This window comes from Acyrthosiphon pisum, chromosome A1, assembly GCF_005508785.2.
Source record: "Acyrthosiphon pisum isolate AL4f chromosome A1, pea_aphid_22Mar2018_4r6ur, whole genome shotgun sequence".
Lineage (NCBI taxonomy): Eukaryota > Metazoa > Arthropoda > Insecta > Hemiptera > Aphididae > Acyrthosiphon > Acyrthosiphon pisum.
This window is the reverse complement of record NC_042494.1, coordinates 50,726,660-50,740,723: the sequence shown is the minus strand read 5'-3', so window position 1 is coordinate 50,740,723 and position 14,064 is coordinate 50,726,660. Positions and strand designations below refer to the sequence as shown.

The 14,064-nt window shown below is 32.2% G+C and overlaps 1 protein-coding gene across 3 annotated transcripts in view; it reads left to right on the top strand.

Moving 5' to 3' along the window:
* The first annotated feature begins 11,797 nt into the window (after nucleotides 1-11,797).
* The window catches only part of LOC100162698 (protein 5NUC), a 22,986-nt gene continuing 20,719 nt past the window's right edge, over nucleotides 11,798-14,064 (top strand). Inside the window, exon 1 of one of the 3 annotated variants that reach the window (XM_029487238.1) lies at nucleotides 11,798-13,076. In XM_029487238.1, the coding sequence (XP_029343098.1) occupies nucleotides 12,714-13,076 (363 nt within the window). In that variant the 5' untranslated portion in view covers nucleotides 11,798-12,713. The remainder of the gene's footprint in view (nucleotides 13,077-14,064) is intronic. The other 2 variants (XM_029487237.1, XM_029487239.1) reach the window with 2 other exon arrangements.

The following is a 14,064-nucleotide window of genomic DNA, read 5'->3' as shown; positions in this document are numbered from 1 at the left end:
GAAACAAATGCTGAATGATTGATTTTAAAGTTCAAATTTTAAAATATTATGTACCTACTCTTAATTATAATAGTATAATATGCATACTGAACTTAGTTCATGACTGTGTATATATACATTACAATCAAAATTGAAAATAATAATTAGTTTGATTAGGTATAATAGATATTAAATATCTAATATTTATCATAATAATACACACTGCATGTACACGGTTTGTATGGTATCACTGTATTCACTACTGTTGACGCCTATACATGATATTTTACATAGGCGTCAACAAGGAAGATAACATCAAAATAGCCGTTAACACTTAACAGCGTACTTTCGCAATCACGATAATTAAATGCACAAGGTATATTAATATATAATATTATAATGAATCCCGATAGCTTATCGCTCAACCACACGGCACACACACATACACGCACACAAATAAAAAATACCATGATAATATTATTATTTATTATATTATACGAAAATAACTGTCTAAAATGTCTTCAAAATATTCAGTACGTTCTAAAACGTTATCTAAGCGTTGTCTTTGTGCGGATTTTTATATACAGTCAAAAAAATACTATTAGATTTTAGTTGATATCGTGTAGCAAGCAATTTAATACTGTCTGTGCAGAAATAATAAATTGTTTAAATTGTATTATACAATTAGACATCAGTGTGTTGCACATAATAGCGTAAAAATAAATTGACTTACTATGTATAAGATATTATAAAATTATGTATCTATTGTTGAATAAAACGATGCAAATATTCAAATTGTAATTTATTTTCAATGTGATTATTAGCTGATGAATGGTGGCAAGGACCCTAATGGATGACAACCGAAGAAGAAAAATGGTCTCACTCTATGGCCCAATTAATTGAAAATTATCAAATGCCAGAATAAGGACATTTAAAAATTGCATTATTTGCGTGTGACACTATCAACAACGTTTTTAATGCCTGTTCCAATTGGAATACCATAGTGTGGTGTGTTGCTTGGATCTTACGTTTCATTAAATACAAAGATCGTGTATAGGCCACCGTTCATACTCCATTTGCAGTGTGTGGAGTAGATTTTGCAGGATCAATGATAACAAAGAGTGGACTTTGTAACGTAACTGGTTCAAAGGCATGGATAGTAGTCTCCGTATGCTGCTCACCTAGAGCAACCAACTTGAAACCAGTAGAGGATCTGTTAAGCAGTTCCTTCATGGAGTGCAGAAGAAAGTTTAGCAAAATATACAGCGATAATGGCACTAATTTTGTTCGTGTATAAAAATAACTTACAAGCTATACGACAAGTATCGATGAAAAAATTACGAATAAAGCTATTGAGTGGAAATGTAATCCACTAGCTGCTCCACAGTTCAGAGGGCTGTGAGAAAGTGCTTTCAGGACTACGAAATTTAATTTCACGCACGTTGAAAGAAACACGTTTAACGTTGGAAGAACTAAATACCCTATTGCGGAAAGTAGAAGCATGTATAAATTCAAGTACATTAACAGTAACCCATCGGATTTGTAAGTGCTAACGCCAACACATTTCCTAATCGACGGACCATTATTCCTAACACCAGTCAGTAGATCTCACTGAAACATCTCAAAATGGATTACGCCGGTGGAAGTATGTACTGTATCTTATGCAGAGATTTTGGAAACGATAGGAAAAGGAATACCTTCCTAAGTGTCAGCTTCGAGGGGACGTAATGCTAACCAGAGGACGTAATGCTAACACAGTCCCCCCTCCCGTTCTCGATACCATGGGGAAAAAAAGTGTTAGGTTCGTGAACTTGATACAAACATCAGACCTTTGGCAATCAATGACGTAGTGATAGTAAAAAGAGAATGCAAACACACCCTACAAGGTGGAAGCTAGGGAGAATAACAGATCTACATACTGGAAAGTACAAAATCATACGAGTCTCTACGGTGCGAACAGCTTGTGGTACTGAAATGCGTACCTAGGTCAATTGTTAAACTATGTCTCCTTCCAATACAAAAAGAAGACATGGCTGTTGAAAAGGAAAAATTTTCAACCGAGGGAGGATGTTGATTCCTATATATAAGTATATAGTCAACAAGAAAGACAACATCAAAATAGCTATTTATAATTTAGATTTATATTAGATGCCTCACAGCGTCCTATTGCAATCACAATAATCAATGTACAAGGTATATTATATTATAATATTATAATGAGTCCAAATAGCATATCGCTTAACCAAAGACACACACACACGCACAAAGATCATGATAATATTATTATATTATACGAAAATGAGTGTCTAATGACAACATATACTTGTGAATACAGTGATACCATAGGTACAAAGATTGTACATACATCTTATAACTGCATTAATTACTTACATTTTAATATATTTACTACTAGTATCTACTATCTAGTGCCTGCTACATAATCAAACCAAATTATTATCTTCAGATTTGATGAACTAAATTCAACAAATAAAATACGAACAATATGTATAACATACAATTATAATTAAAAACTGCATATTTACAAAAAATTTAATCAATATTTCAGTATTAGCACGTCTTTATTAAACATGATAAAGACGTGTGGAATTTCATTAAACTTGTTTTTATTTATCGGTTGCTTTTATCTGGGAAAGTTAACATTAGCCAGCGAATCATGTATTATGATAATTTTTAAAAATTTCTAACGTTACTGTAACCTCTCTGTATACTGAAGTGACACAATCATAGAATTACGAGAGTACGGTATCACATAAAAGTTATATAAAAATCACCTAAGTGTCGCCTCTTAATAGTTTAAATTGAAGGGCATTGTAAATAGATTTAATCGTATTTGATTTTTTGAGTGGAGTTTTCAAAAGAATTTAATATTAAGTATGACATCAATAATATTATGTTTTATATTTTGAGCCATGACGACTTCATGTGCTTATGAAAAGGTATAAATAATATGACTGTAATAGGTATTCTTCTTATAAATATAAATCATCCAAAACATTGTGAAACACAAAGTGGTTATTATCCAATATTTTAACAATGTTCTTGGATCATGATGGTTAATGTTAACATTTCAACATTTGGCAAGTATTTCGTAAGAAAATTAAGATATTGTGAACATCAAACAGGTCATATTTCATAAATATTGTAAGTATTCGGGTTCAACAGAAAGATACAAAAAAGCATATAAATTGTGACTTACGAGTAACTCTCATAATTTTGGACTTGCAACTTGATATAATATAGGTACTATACATTTATACTCTATATACCTACCTAAATACTAAATATAAAATAAAACATTTTTATTTTTTTTCATGGTTTTTTCTTGGTATTCCAAGCGGAGTAACGATGTATTGACTATTTATATCATGTAGGTATCTCTTTACACTGTTCCATGGTAAGGTGGCGTTGTCTCAAGTTAATAACCATCATAATATAATATGATAGAAATATACACTATTATAATAACTTAATACTTATTAAAAATCCAATACAATTAAATCATTCAAAGTAAATAACTTTAACAATAATATAAAAATATATAGTTACGATTAGATGTAATAAGATTTTATAACTGCGGTCCTATTCAAATATTAAATTACATAGTAGCCAATATTAAAAAATATCAAAATATGAGTATTAATATAGATTTATAGAAGCCAGTATTTAAAAAGGGCGGACAAGTGGGTGTCACTCTGCTGTACAGTAGGTAACAAGAGGGTGACAGTTATGGATGGTGTTAAATTGTAATTCAATGGTATAATATCATTGTATACGAAAAACGATTCTAAACGGAGACGGTATGTCAGCCTAGGATATTTTATATTATATTTATATTGTTATTATTAATACAGTAGCCTGTTTATTATAATATTTTTATATAATTATATACTTTAAAAATTAAAAGTTTCAAGTATCTACCCACAAATAATATTTTTTAAATATCCAATTTCCTCCATATTTGAACATAAAATCACTATAAAAAAACCTAATTTGATTTATATGATTAATTCGCCTACTTATCGTATATACACAAACGAAAAAAATAAATCATTGTAAAATAAATACATTCATCGGTCCTCAGCTCAGAATCTAAATCATATAATGAAGATATAATATGTAATTGATATAGACTGATAGACAGCTTCTACTCAGAATATTTTCAAAATTTCAAAATTTAATACATCCAGAATATTGGGTCATGTAATATCTCACTACATGAGGCCATGATATTAATTGCTTAACTTATTGTTATGTTTAAATATTAAATTATAAATGTTCTGATATTTAACTATACATCATGAGATACAACAATTTCAAATATAAATTTCAATATAATATCATTTTGCAGAAGTATAATTGAGTGAATACTCTTAGGTATGATAAAGGTCCATACGCAATCATAACACACTCAAATTTAATACTTGTAGCTAATATTTAGCAGTGGTCCGGACGCTACTGTTTTTTTGTAGCACAATTAGTCAAGTAAATCAGTACAATTAGCGCGCTACTCCCGACCTGCTATTGCCTATTTAGTACCTGCTACCTAATCAATTTAATTATTATTTTCAAATGTATTTTTAATAGGTATATCAATATTACACTCAATATTATACTATTAACTATTAAGTAGGCTGAAAATAAAATAAGAATTAAAGCAAATTGATTTTTCGAACACGGATGATTGATGAATTGAAATACTTAATGAAAAGGAATCAAAAGAAAAAGTATTTAAAAGAGACTAATGTACCACTTATAGAATTTAATTTATAGACAATAATTATGTTTTACCATATGTCACTCTCTTATACGGGTAATATCACAGAGTGGTGCACCGTGCACTGGTACCCAAAATGGGGCTCGAATCCACGACCTCAAGATTAAGAGTCTCGTGATCTACATACTGAGCTAGCTGTTTGAACAACTTGGCTGTTGTTCTAGTATCTATAGAAAGGTGGTCAAATTACCTATCCACGGGTGAAAAAACCAGACCTCTAAGTCTAAAAGGAGCCGCGCACTGGTCGACCAAAAACCGAAAACGAACGAAAAAATAATAATAAAAAAAAACATGAACAATGAGCTTGTATTCAAAATGTTAACGCCTTAAAAACGACTTGGGGCTAAAAAATCAAATTTTTGCATATTTTATAAATTTTTGAGAGAATATAATGAGAATATTTAAGGTCCATCTCCCCAGCACCCCCCATTTTGAATTTCGGGTCCAAACCCGGGGCGATCGTTTGTGCTTCGTTAGTGGTCGTTTGTGCACTTTATCCCGTCGTTAGTGCTTTATCCCTTCCAAAGTTATCCGCATTTCTTACAGGGGGGTGCTGGGGACATGCTAGCACCCCCCATTTTGAATTTAGGGTCCAAACCCGGGGCGATCGTTTGTGCTTCGTTAGTGCTCGTTAGTGCACTTTATCCCGTCGTTAGTGCTTTATCCTTTCCAAAGTTATCCGCATTTCTTACAGGGGGGTGCTGGGGACATGCTGCACCCCCCATTTCGAATTTCGGGTCCAAACAAATTTTATTCGTTTGTGCTTCGTTAGTGCTCGTTAGTGCACTTTATCCCGTCGTTAGTGCTTTATCCCTTCCAAAGTTATCCGCATTTTTTACAGGGGGTGCTGGGGATGTAATAATCCGAGTCCAGCCCCCAGACCTTTGTCTGAATCTCTTCAATACACTGAGGTAAAAATGATCCCTGGATGATTTTCAGTTAAAACTTGAAGTTTTTGAATTAAATTACTTAAATCTTAGTTTTATGTTTTTGTAATTATCACGTAAAAAAAAATGTGATGAGGCATTTATTTATCACTCAATACCTACTATACAGCAGAGCGGTTTCTAATATTTTTTTCTGTTAATATTACTCTTATCTATATGTATTATTTTTTACTACCTATGTATTTTCGTTTCATATATGTAGTTTTATCAGATATACCAGGTATTTAAAATATTTAGTCAAAAATATAAAGCGGGTCAGTGATAACGATCCACTGTACAGTAGGTTACAAGTGGGTGACTTTAATGAATAGTGTTATATTTGAGTTCAATGACGGTTCTTCAGCCTAGGATATTTTATATTATATTTGACATTTGTATTGTTATTATGAAGACAGTAGCCGGTTAAGTTAAATTATTATTATTTGTTTATATCATATTTGTATATAATAATATACTTAAGAAGTTTCAAGTACCCACAATTAATAATATTTTTTAAATATTACAAAAAACTAAAATAATTCTTCTTCGTTTAAATATCTAATTTCGTCCAAATTTGAAAATAAAATAACTATAAAAAAAACTGTTTTTATATTTTTATATTTTTTGGTTACAAAATAACCTACTTGTGGAACCGTGTTTTAAAATTTTAATCCTCTGTCCCAACTAAAACGAGTCAAAATATTTTGAAAATGTTATCAAGTATAGGAATTGATAAAATATATGATGTAAATTTCAAGTATAAAACACAAATATTTGTTTTTCAATTATAACAAAAATAATAAAAGTTAAAACATATGAATTCCAGTGAATATCCAATGTTGTAAGAAATTGAACTTCAAACTCTCATAAAATATTTAATTTACCTTTCAAGGATCAATTTTGTTTTTGACAAAGGTAGATAAACATATAAGGAATCTTGTATTGAATTTTCAAATCTTAGATATAAAAATGAAAATTTTTATGAATTTCTAACTCAAAATAATTTGCAAATTTTCGTGATTTTTATGTAGGTATTTTGTCAAAATAATAACTTTAAATGCTTATAAAACAAAACGTTGACCATGTATTTTTAATACTTTTCAACTGCTATTGTAAAATTGTATGAGAAGCCTTGTATTATATTTTCAAGCTTTTTTACCTAATGAATACAATTTTATTCTAATTTTATTTAAAGTTACATCAAAAACCAAACCAAAAGATTTTGTGTAAAAATTGCCGTTTTTATTTAATTTATTTTTATTTTTCCTGGCGCTTTAAAACTCCTGGGAATTTAAATTTTAACCTTCTTGCACCAACTAGATTCACTTTTCCATCGGAAAAGATATTGAAGTTGAAAACCTGAGCATTATATCGACTATTTACCTATCGTGTACACACACACAGATATCATTGTACCCACTCATCATTGTAAAATCAATACGCTCCGTAAATCATATCGATCCGCTAATAATCTAAATTATGTAACTTTTAACTTCAAACTTAACTTACTTTTTTCTATATTAACTTAATAAGTTAAGAATATGAGTTAACTTGCCCAGCCTTCGACCTAGTATATTAATGTCACATTGTAATTGTTGAACTGTAACGGTAGTCGGTAATGCTTATAGGTTTGAAGGTTCATAAACAAAAAATATAATAGTTATAATACGACGAATAATTATTTAAAAATATGAAGGATTTTTCACTATACCTATATATTTAATTTTGTAGGTCATAACTTATATAATAATCATTTTTTATAGGGTTAGATTTCTTATGGTTTTAACTTTTAAATACCTACAGTTTGCTGTAAATTATTTTTTTTGGTAGTTATTATTTTTAAATAAATAATTGAAATGTTTGCAATAAAAACATAAAATATGTAAATAAAACTCTAACGATTCAAATATTGTGATTTTTATACTTAAATCTTAATTTATAATTTATATAAAATACGGGAATATCAAGTAGACAAGTAGGTACACTGTTTTATTATTATTATTAATTACAATTTATATAGTTATTGTTCAATACGTAAGTATATTGATTAACTATATTATATTCATTCAGCCCCTCTATATCATTAACCGAATAATTTCAAAAAAAAACCTATTATCACTTATCAGGCACTTGTAATATATAAATATTTAATATTGTTTATAAAAAATAATATTCGTATAATGTTAAATATTATATTTTATAATAAATCAGAACCAAATAAGACGTGTCAAGCAATTAATACGACAAAATGGCTAGATTATAGATGTGGAATGTGGATACTATATATAATAGTATACCTAATATATTATCATTTATTATAATAAATTACTATCACAATACATAGGTACTGCAAACACCTTGTTCAAATATAGGTACCTAACCGTCTTAATAATATGAGAGTTTCGTTTTACACACTATTGAATAAAGTAAACATCATCAAGACTTTTGAATTGTTACGTTAATACTTAATAATTATAATCCCCTGATAGTGATTACACGTAAGTAGGTAAAATAATAATAATTTGTCGATCACACACAAATTGCGGTTACGTCGTACGTGCTTATTCCTCAGTAAGTGAACACTAGCACATGGTGCACAAAAATATTATTATTATTACAAGTGGTTTTAATCGTCTTATAAGCGGTATGACATTATGCAATGGCGTATCACTGGCACATAATGGCACATAATTATTAATTCGATTAAATCGAACAAAAACGAAAAAAAAGCGTCGTCATAGATTGCAATAACAATAGTCAGTTGTTGTATCTTCTATAAAAACAATGTACGACGTGTATCGACACTCTTAATGCAATAGCCAATAATGCCGCCGCAATTGCACGTATTGTGGATTTAGAATTTAAACCGCCGTGCACAACATAATATTTTATTCGGATTTGTCAATGGACGCACAATGTCGAAGCCGCGTCGTCATTGTGTATCTGTTTGTTCTGACAACAATGAAACTGCAGTGCCGCGAACACAATTCTCGGCGAGACAAAAATAATGCACTAAAAACAGCAGATGCAAAACAACAACCTACACGCACCTGAGGCACAGTATTGAAAAGATTAATTTGATAAAATCGAACAAAAAAGGGAAAATAGTGTCGTCATAACTGATTGCAGTAATAAGGCTGTAGTTGTAAGTATTTTCTACAACCAATGTGTGCAGTGTACACGGTACGTGTAACGACACTGTCTCGTATACGAGATCGCAGCAGAACTTGAATAATAATTAAATTTTGGAAGGCGTTGTCGGAGAGAAGTGTTTAGGTTTATGAGTAAAATCTTTAAATTATAAATTAGTTTACCTATTAGTTGTAGATGATGAATATTGAAAAAAATTAGGGAATTGATGGCCGCATACTATAAATATTGCGAGCTCCGAACAGTAGGCAAAATAAATATTTTTTTTTGTGCAATAAGCGACACAGCGATTGCAGCTGAATTTTAAAACAATTTAAATTTCGGCAGGTGTTGGGGGAGGGTTAGATGAAGTTAGTTTTATGAGTAAAATCTTTTAATTACAAATTCAATTCATTATCATTTATTTATAGATAAAACGTAATATATTAAAATAAAATGTACTCATTATATTAAATATTTATATACATATTATACTTTACGTTAAAACTTTGTGTTTCAAATTGGTACGCAAGTTATACAAGTAATACGTAGAATTCATAAAAAAATCAAACATATTTAAAATTTTTTTTTTTTGGTTTTGGTGGGGGGTAACGGCATAACAATAATAAAATAACAAAGCTCGCAAAACAACAGTCACATGTCACAACTCCAAACTCTATACCCAAGCGCAATTTATGAAGTTTATACAATTATACGGCGAATTATCATCTGGCCTGCTACATAGTTATGTAATATTGTGCATATGGAAAAAGCCGTCGCCGCTAGTGCCACTTGAGCGACGGTCTGGTTAAGCAGTGTCGATGTACAGTGGCGTATTTACGGGGGGGATATGGGGGATAGATCCCCCCTTGCCTTTTTATTTTGTAAAGTTAAGTTTTCTTATTTTCTGTATTTCTCAATATGATATTACTTTTAAGTATGTATGTTTTCTAAGTGTTCTAGTCTGGGTAATTTTACCGCTTTGATATACGTTCGCGGCATATATGTGACTATTGGACAACAAAAACATATACCTCCATGGTAGTATGGTGTACTGTATTTTTTAATTTTCTGCGAATTATTTTTCATGCATAAGCAGGGGTGGATAGGCCCATAGGGAAAAAGGGATTTTCCCTGTGGGCCCCCGTCTATGTTTGTGGCCTGGGGGCCCACTCGGGCCTACACATTGTTTTTTTGCAGAATAAAATATTCACCAAATATGAATAGTTTAAATTTAAAACTATTCATTTTTTTGTATAAATTATTAATACTTAGGTACCTACTGTTCTTTTTAACAATGTAATAATAATACTACGACTAGTCAGAATTTGCTTACGGATCTTTAACATAGTATTTTAAATTTTTATTGTTAGTCGAAGACCGAAATATCCTCGTATGTTTCCCTAACCCTCCCCCCCATCATATTGTGTTTTTGCAATTTTTTTTGGCCGATATTTAGTACGGAATTTGTACACATTTTTTGTCAAAGTTATACGAGAATTTGTGTGAGGGAGCTAGAAAACGGTTCTCCACCCCTCCCCACTATTTCCAAAATTACTTATTTATGTGAAACTTCTATGTACGAGTAGATATTTATAGTACGGAATTTGTACGAATTTGTACGACCTCACGGTGGATATCTAATGCGAGTGAAGCGACCAAATTTTTTTTCAATTTGGAGGCCCCTTCAAATATTTCCCTGTAACATAAATACTACCTATCCACCCCTGTGCATAAGTGTTATAAACAAAGTGTTATAAATAAAGTTGGTAAATAAAATAAAATTACCATGAAGATTGTAGATTTACCATAGGGCGTGGCCGCGTGGGTTTATTTTTAGTGACTGAAGTGTAGTTATAGTGACTGAAAAAATTGTATTCACCTCTGGGTTACATGCTTTAGATGTTTGTGATAAAGAGTTTTATCCAAATATTCGTGAGCTTTTGAAAATATTTTGTACTTTGCCTATATCAACTGCTACACCTGAACGATGTTTTTCAAGTTTTTATTAAGTACCTATTAAGTCTTACCTAATAAATATTTAGTATGACAGACGTAAATATTTTATCAATTTTCCTATCCAATATTGAATAATAACTAATTAATAGTAATAATTAAGTAGTAATTATTATTTATTATATACTTTGTTTATTAGAACCTACTTAATGTGTTGGCTTTATTGGCATGTCACTGGTCAATACAATACCTAATCATGCCAGATGAGGTTATCGATGAACTGCCCAGACAGCAATTTTTTGTTTAATAATATTGTATTTATAACATCATAAAAATGAATAATATTAGTATAATGTTATTATAATACTATTATAAATTATAATATTATCATTACAAAATGCTGTCTGGGTGAGCATCCAAAAAAATAGAAAACTGGATTTTGTATTAAAACTATTTTTTTTTTTGTTTATCGTATTGAACACGGGATTGACGTTTTTATGAATTTATAATAAATGCTATTAGGTACTGTACAATTTGTGTTAATTCTGTATTTGTATATTATATCACCTTGATCCACACTAACCTGAACAAGTTAGGGGACTTTAAAAATGTATATTATGTACGTATTTATGGGTGTACCTATTATTATATATTTCAACCCCCCTAGCAAAATTCCTAAATACGCCACTGTCGTTGTACCATCATCGTACGCAGCCACGTGTCGGGGCGAAGAGGATATCGTTATCGCCGTCACGCGACGGTATAATATTATGCAATATCGTATCACTGACAGTCTGGTATAATTTATACATTATACCACAAGGTACGAGGTATCTAGAAATACTAAATTATTTTTACCCAGAAATAATAACTGTCAATTGTTTTAGCCTACCGGCCCAATTTTAGGCAGCCCAACGAAATTTTTTCGGTAGCTTGCCTGATCAAACCGGGTCTGGGTATAGAACAGGGAAAGATTAATTCGATAGAATCGATAAAATCGATAAAATCGAACAAAAACAGAAAAAAAACGTTCTCATAGATTGCAGTTACAGTAGCTGGTCTCTTCTACAAACAAAACAAACAAACATACAATGTATACGTGCAACGACACGCGTAATATCGCCTCGATTGCAACAGCTGTGGATTTAGAATTTAAGCCGACACGCACAAGTGCACAACATTCGTTCGGATTTATCCGTAGATCACGTGGCGTTCATCAGTCGACATAAACAAAATAAATAATAATTGCATGACAAAGCGCTCGCGGGCCTCCGTCGTATTTTCTGTTTGTTTTAACGCGACAATCGTTTGACAACTTACAGCGACGCAAAACACGAACCGCTACGGGACGAATGTTCGCAAAACGGCTGCAGTCGCCAAGTTGCAACCGCAGCGGTGGCGGTTTACGATTGTTTTTTTTCACCGAGTTATCGAATCGATTGTCACGCACAGCTATCGCGTACCGTGGACAACATTAATATCGTGCGCGCTAAAAAGGCCGTCGCCGGTAGAGCCGCTTTAGCGACGATCTGGTTAGCCAGACGCGTTGTAGGTAGTGCCCCAACGTCGTCGTTCGTGGCCACGTGTGCTAATACCAAAATATTGGTGCGTTTTGAATCGTTTGAAAAAGTTGAGTAGTTACCATATTATTGAAAGCGTTCAAATCCATATGGTAGTTCGCTGTTGGCAACTCGTGTATTTGGTTTAGTGTGCTATACGATTGAAAGTTTAAACGATTTTTTTTTACCAACTCACGAAAGTTCAACTTTTTGAACTCAATCTGTTCGATAAAGCATAATCGGTTCACCAGTAGAGCGCAGACGGCCGAACGATCAATACTTTTCAAAATAATATTCTCACCATCGGCGTGTGAGGCGAATACGACAAAGCAATATCGCCGTCACACGTCTGCACGTGAAGTCGGCGCGATGAGACCGACAGCCGCCTCCGCCGCCGCGTGTTTGGCCGCCGTGGCCGTGGCCGCGTTCGCCGTGGACGCGGCTGACCTGGACCTGGTGCTGCTGCACACCAACGACATGCACAGCCGGTTCGACGAGACGGACCTGTACTGCAACGAGTGCCGCGAAGACGACGCTTCGCTGGGCCACTGTTACGGCGGCTTCGCCCGGGTCGCCCAGTTCGTGCGTGACGAACGGCGATTGGCCAACGAGAGTGGCTTGCCGTCGCTGTTCCTGGTGGCCGGCGACACGTTCCAGGGCACGCCGTACTACTCGCTGTTCCACTGGAAGCCCGTCGTCGACTTTATCAACCAGCTCCGTCCGGACGTCATGGTAATCGTTTTTAATTATTAAAGAGGCCTTGCTTGGTTATTACAGTTTAAAAGTTGAGCTGTACTAAATTCTTGGTATACTCGGTTGCAACTTGGTTATTACATAATATTATGATACCAACAAATTAATGTATGATAAGACCCCCATATCCCACCCGTAGATACGCCTATTATCAAATAGCATGTGACGGCTAGATTACTAGATTTTAAAATTTAACAGCTTACAAATATTACCTATGCAAATTTTTTTTAAATTTTTATATGATTACGTATCTTTACAACAGTAAATTAAGTAGATTGAGCAACCTAATTTAAAGTGGGGATGACCACGTTGGAGTCTGCAACTGTTAAGGATACGTTCATTCACCTCGTTGAACCAAATGTTTTAAAACCAAAAGTAAAATAAATATAATTTGCGACCAACTGTATTTTTGATGAATTATGGATTTTTGATTTAACTAACAAACCATTTTACGGATAATCTTTTTTGGCGAATATTCGTTTTGACAAACGGTACGGATACCGTCATATTATTCATAAAATTGGTTCCATCAGAAATGTTTTTAGGCAAGAGGGCTCAGGTTATGAGCCTATCGTTTTTTACTTAGATTTTGGACCTTTAAAAAAAAATTATAAAATTGGTTTCTATAATAGGATAATTTCAAAGCATTTACAATTGTATATTTGATATTTATAATTAATTGTAACTACTAACTCTTTTAGATTTGAATCGAATAAGTAAGCAATAATAGTACCTACAGTATATCGTAGGGGTGGAAAACTTTTTTTGATTAAATTCTACTAAAAATATATTTTTCCTTTGAGAATCAATTTGTGTAAAAACATTATTTTTGTTGTTCTTAAGTCTTTATTATAACAACTATTAATAATAAACATACTTATATAAATAATAACATTAAAATGTAGTTATATAAAAACGACCTTTTCAAAAAATTTCAAAATAAATTAACATCATTCTGTTGACGTAG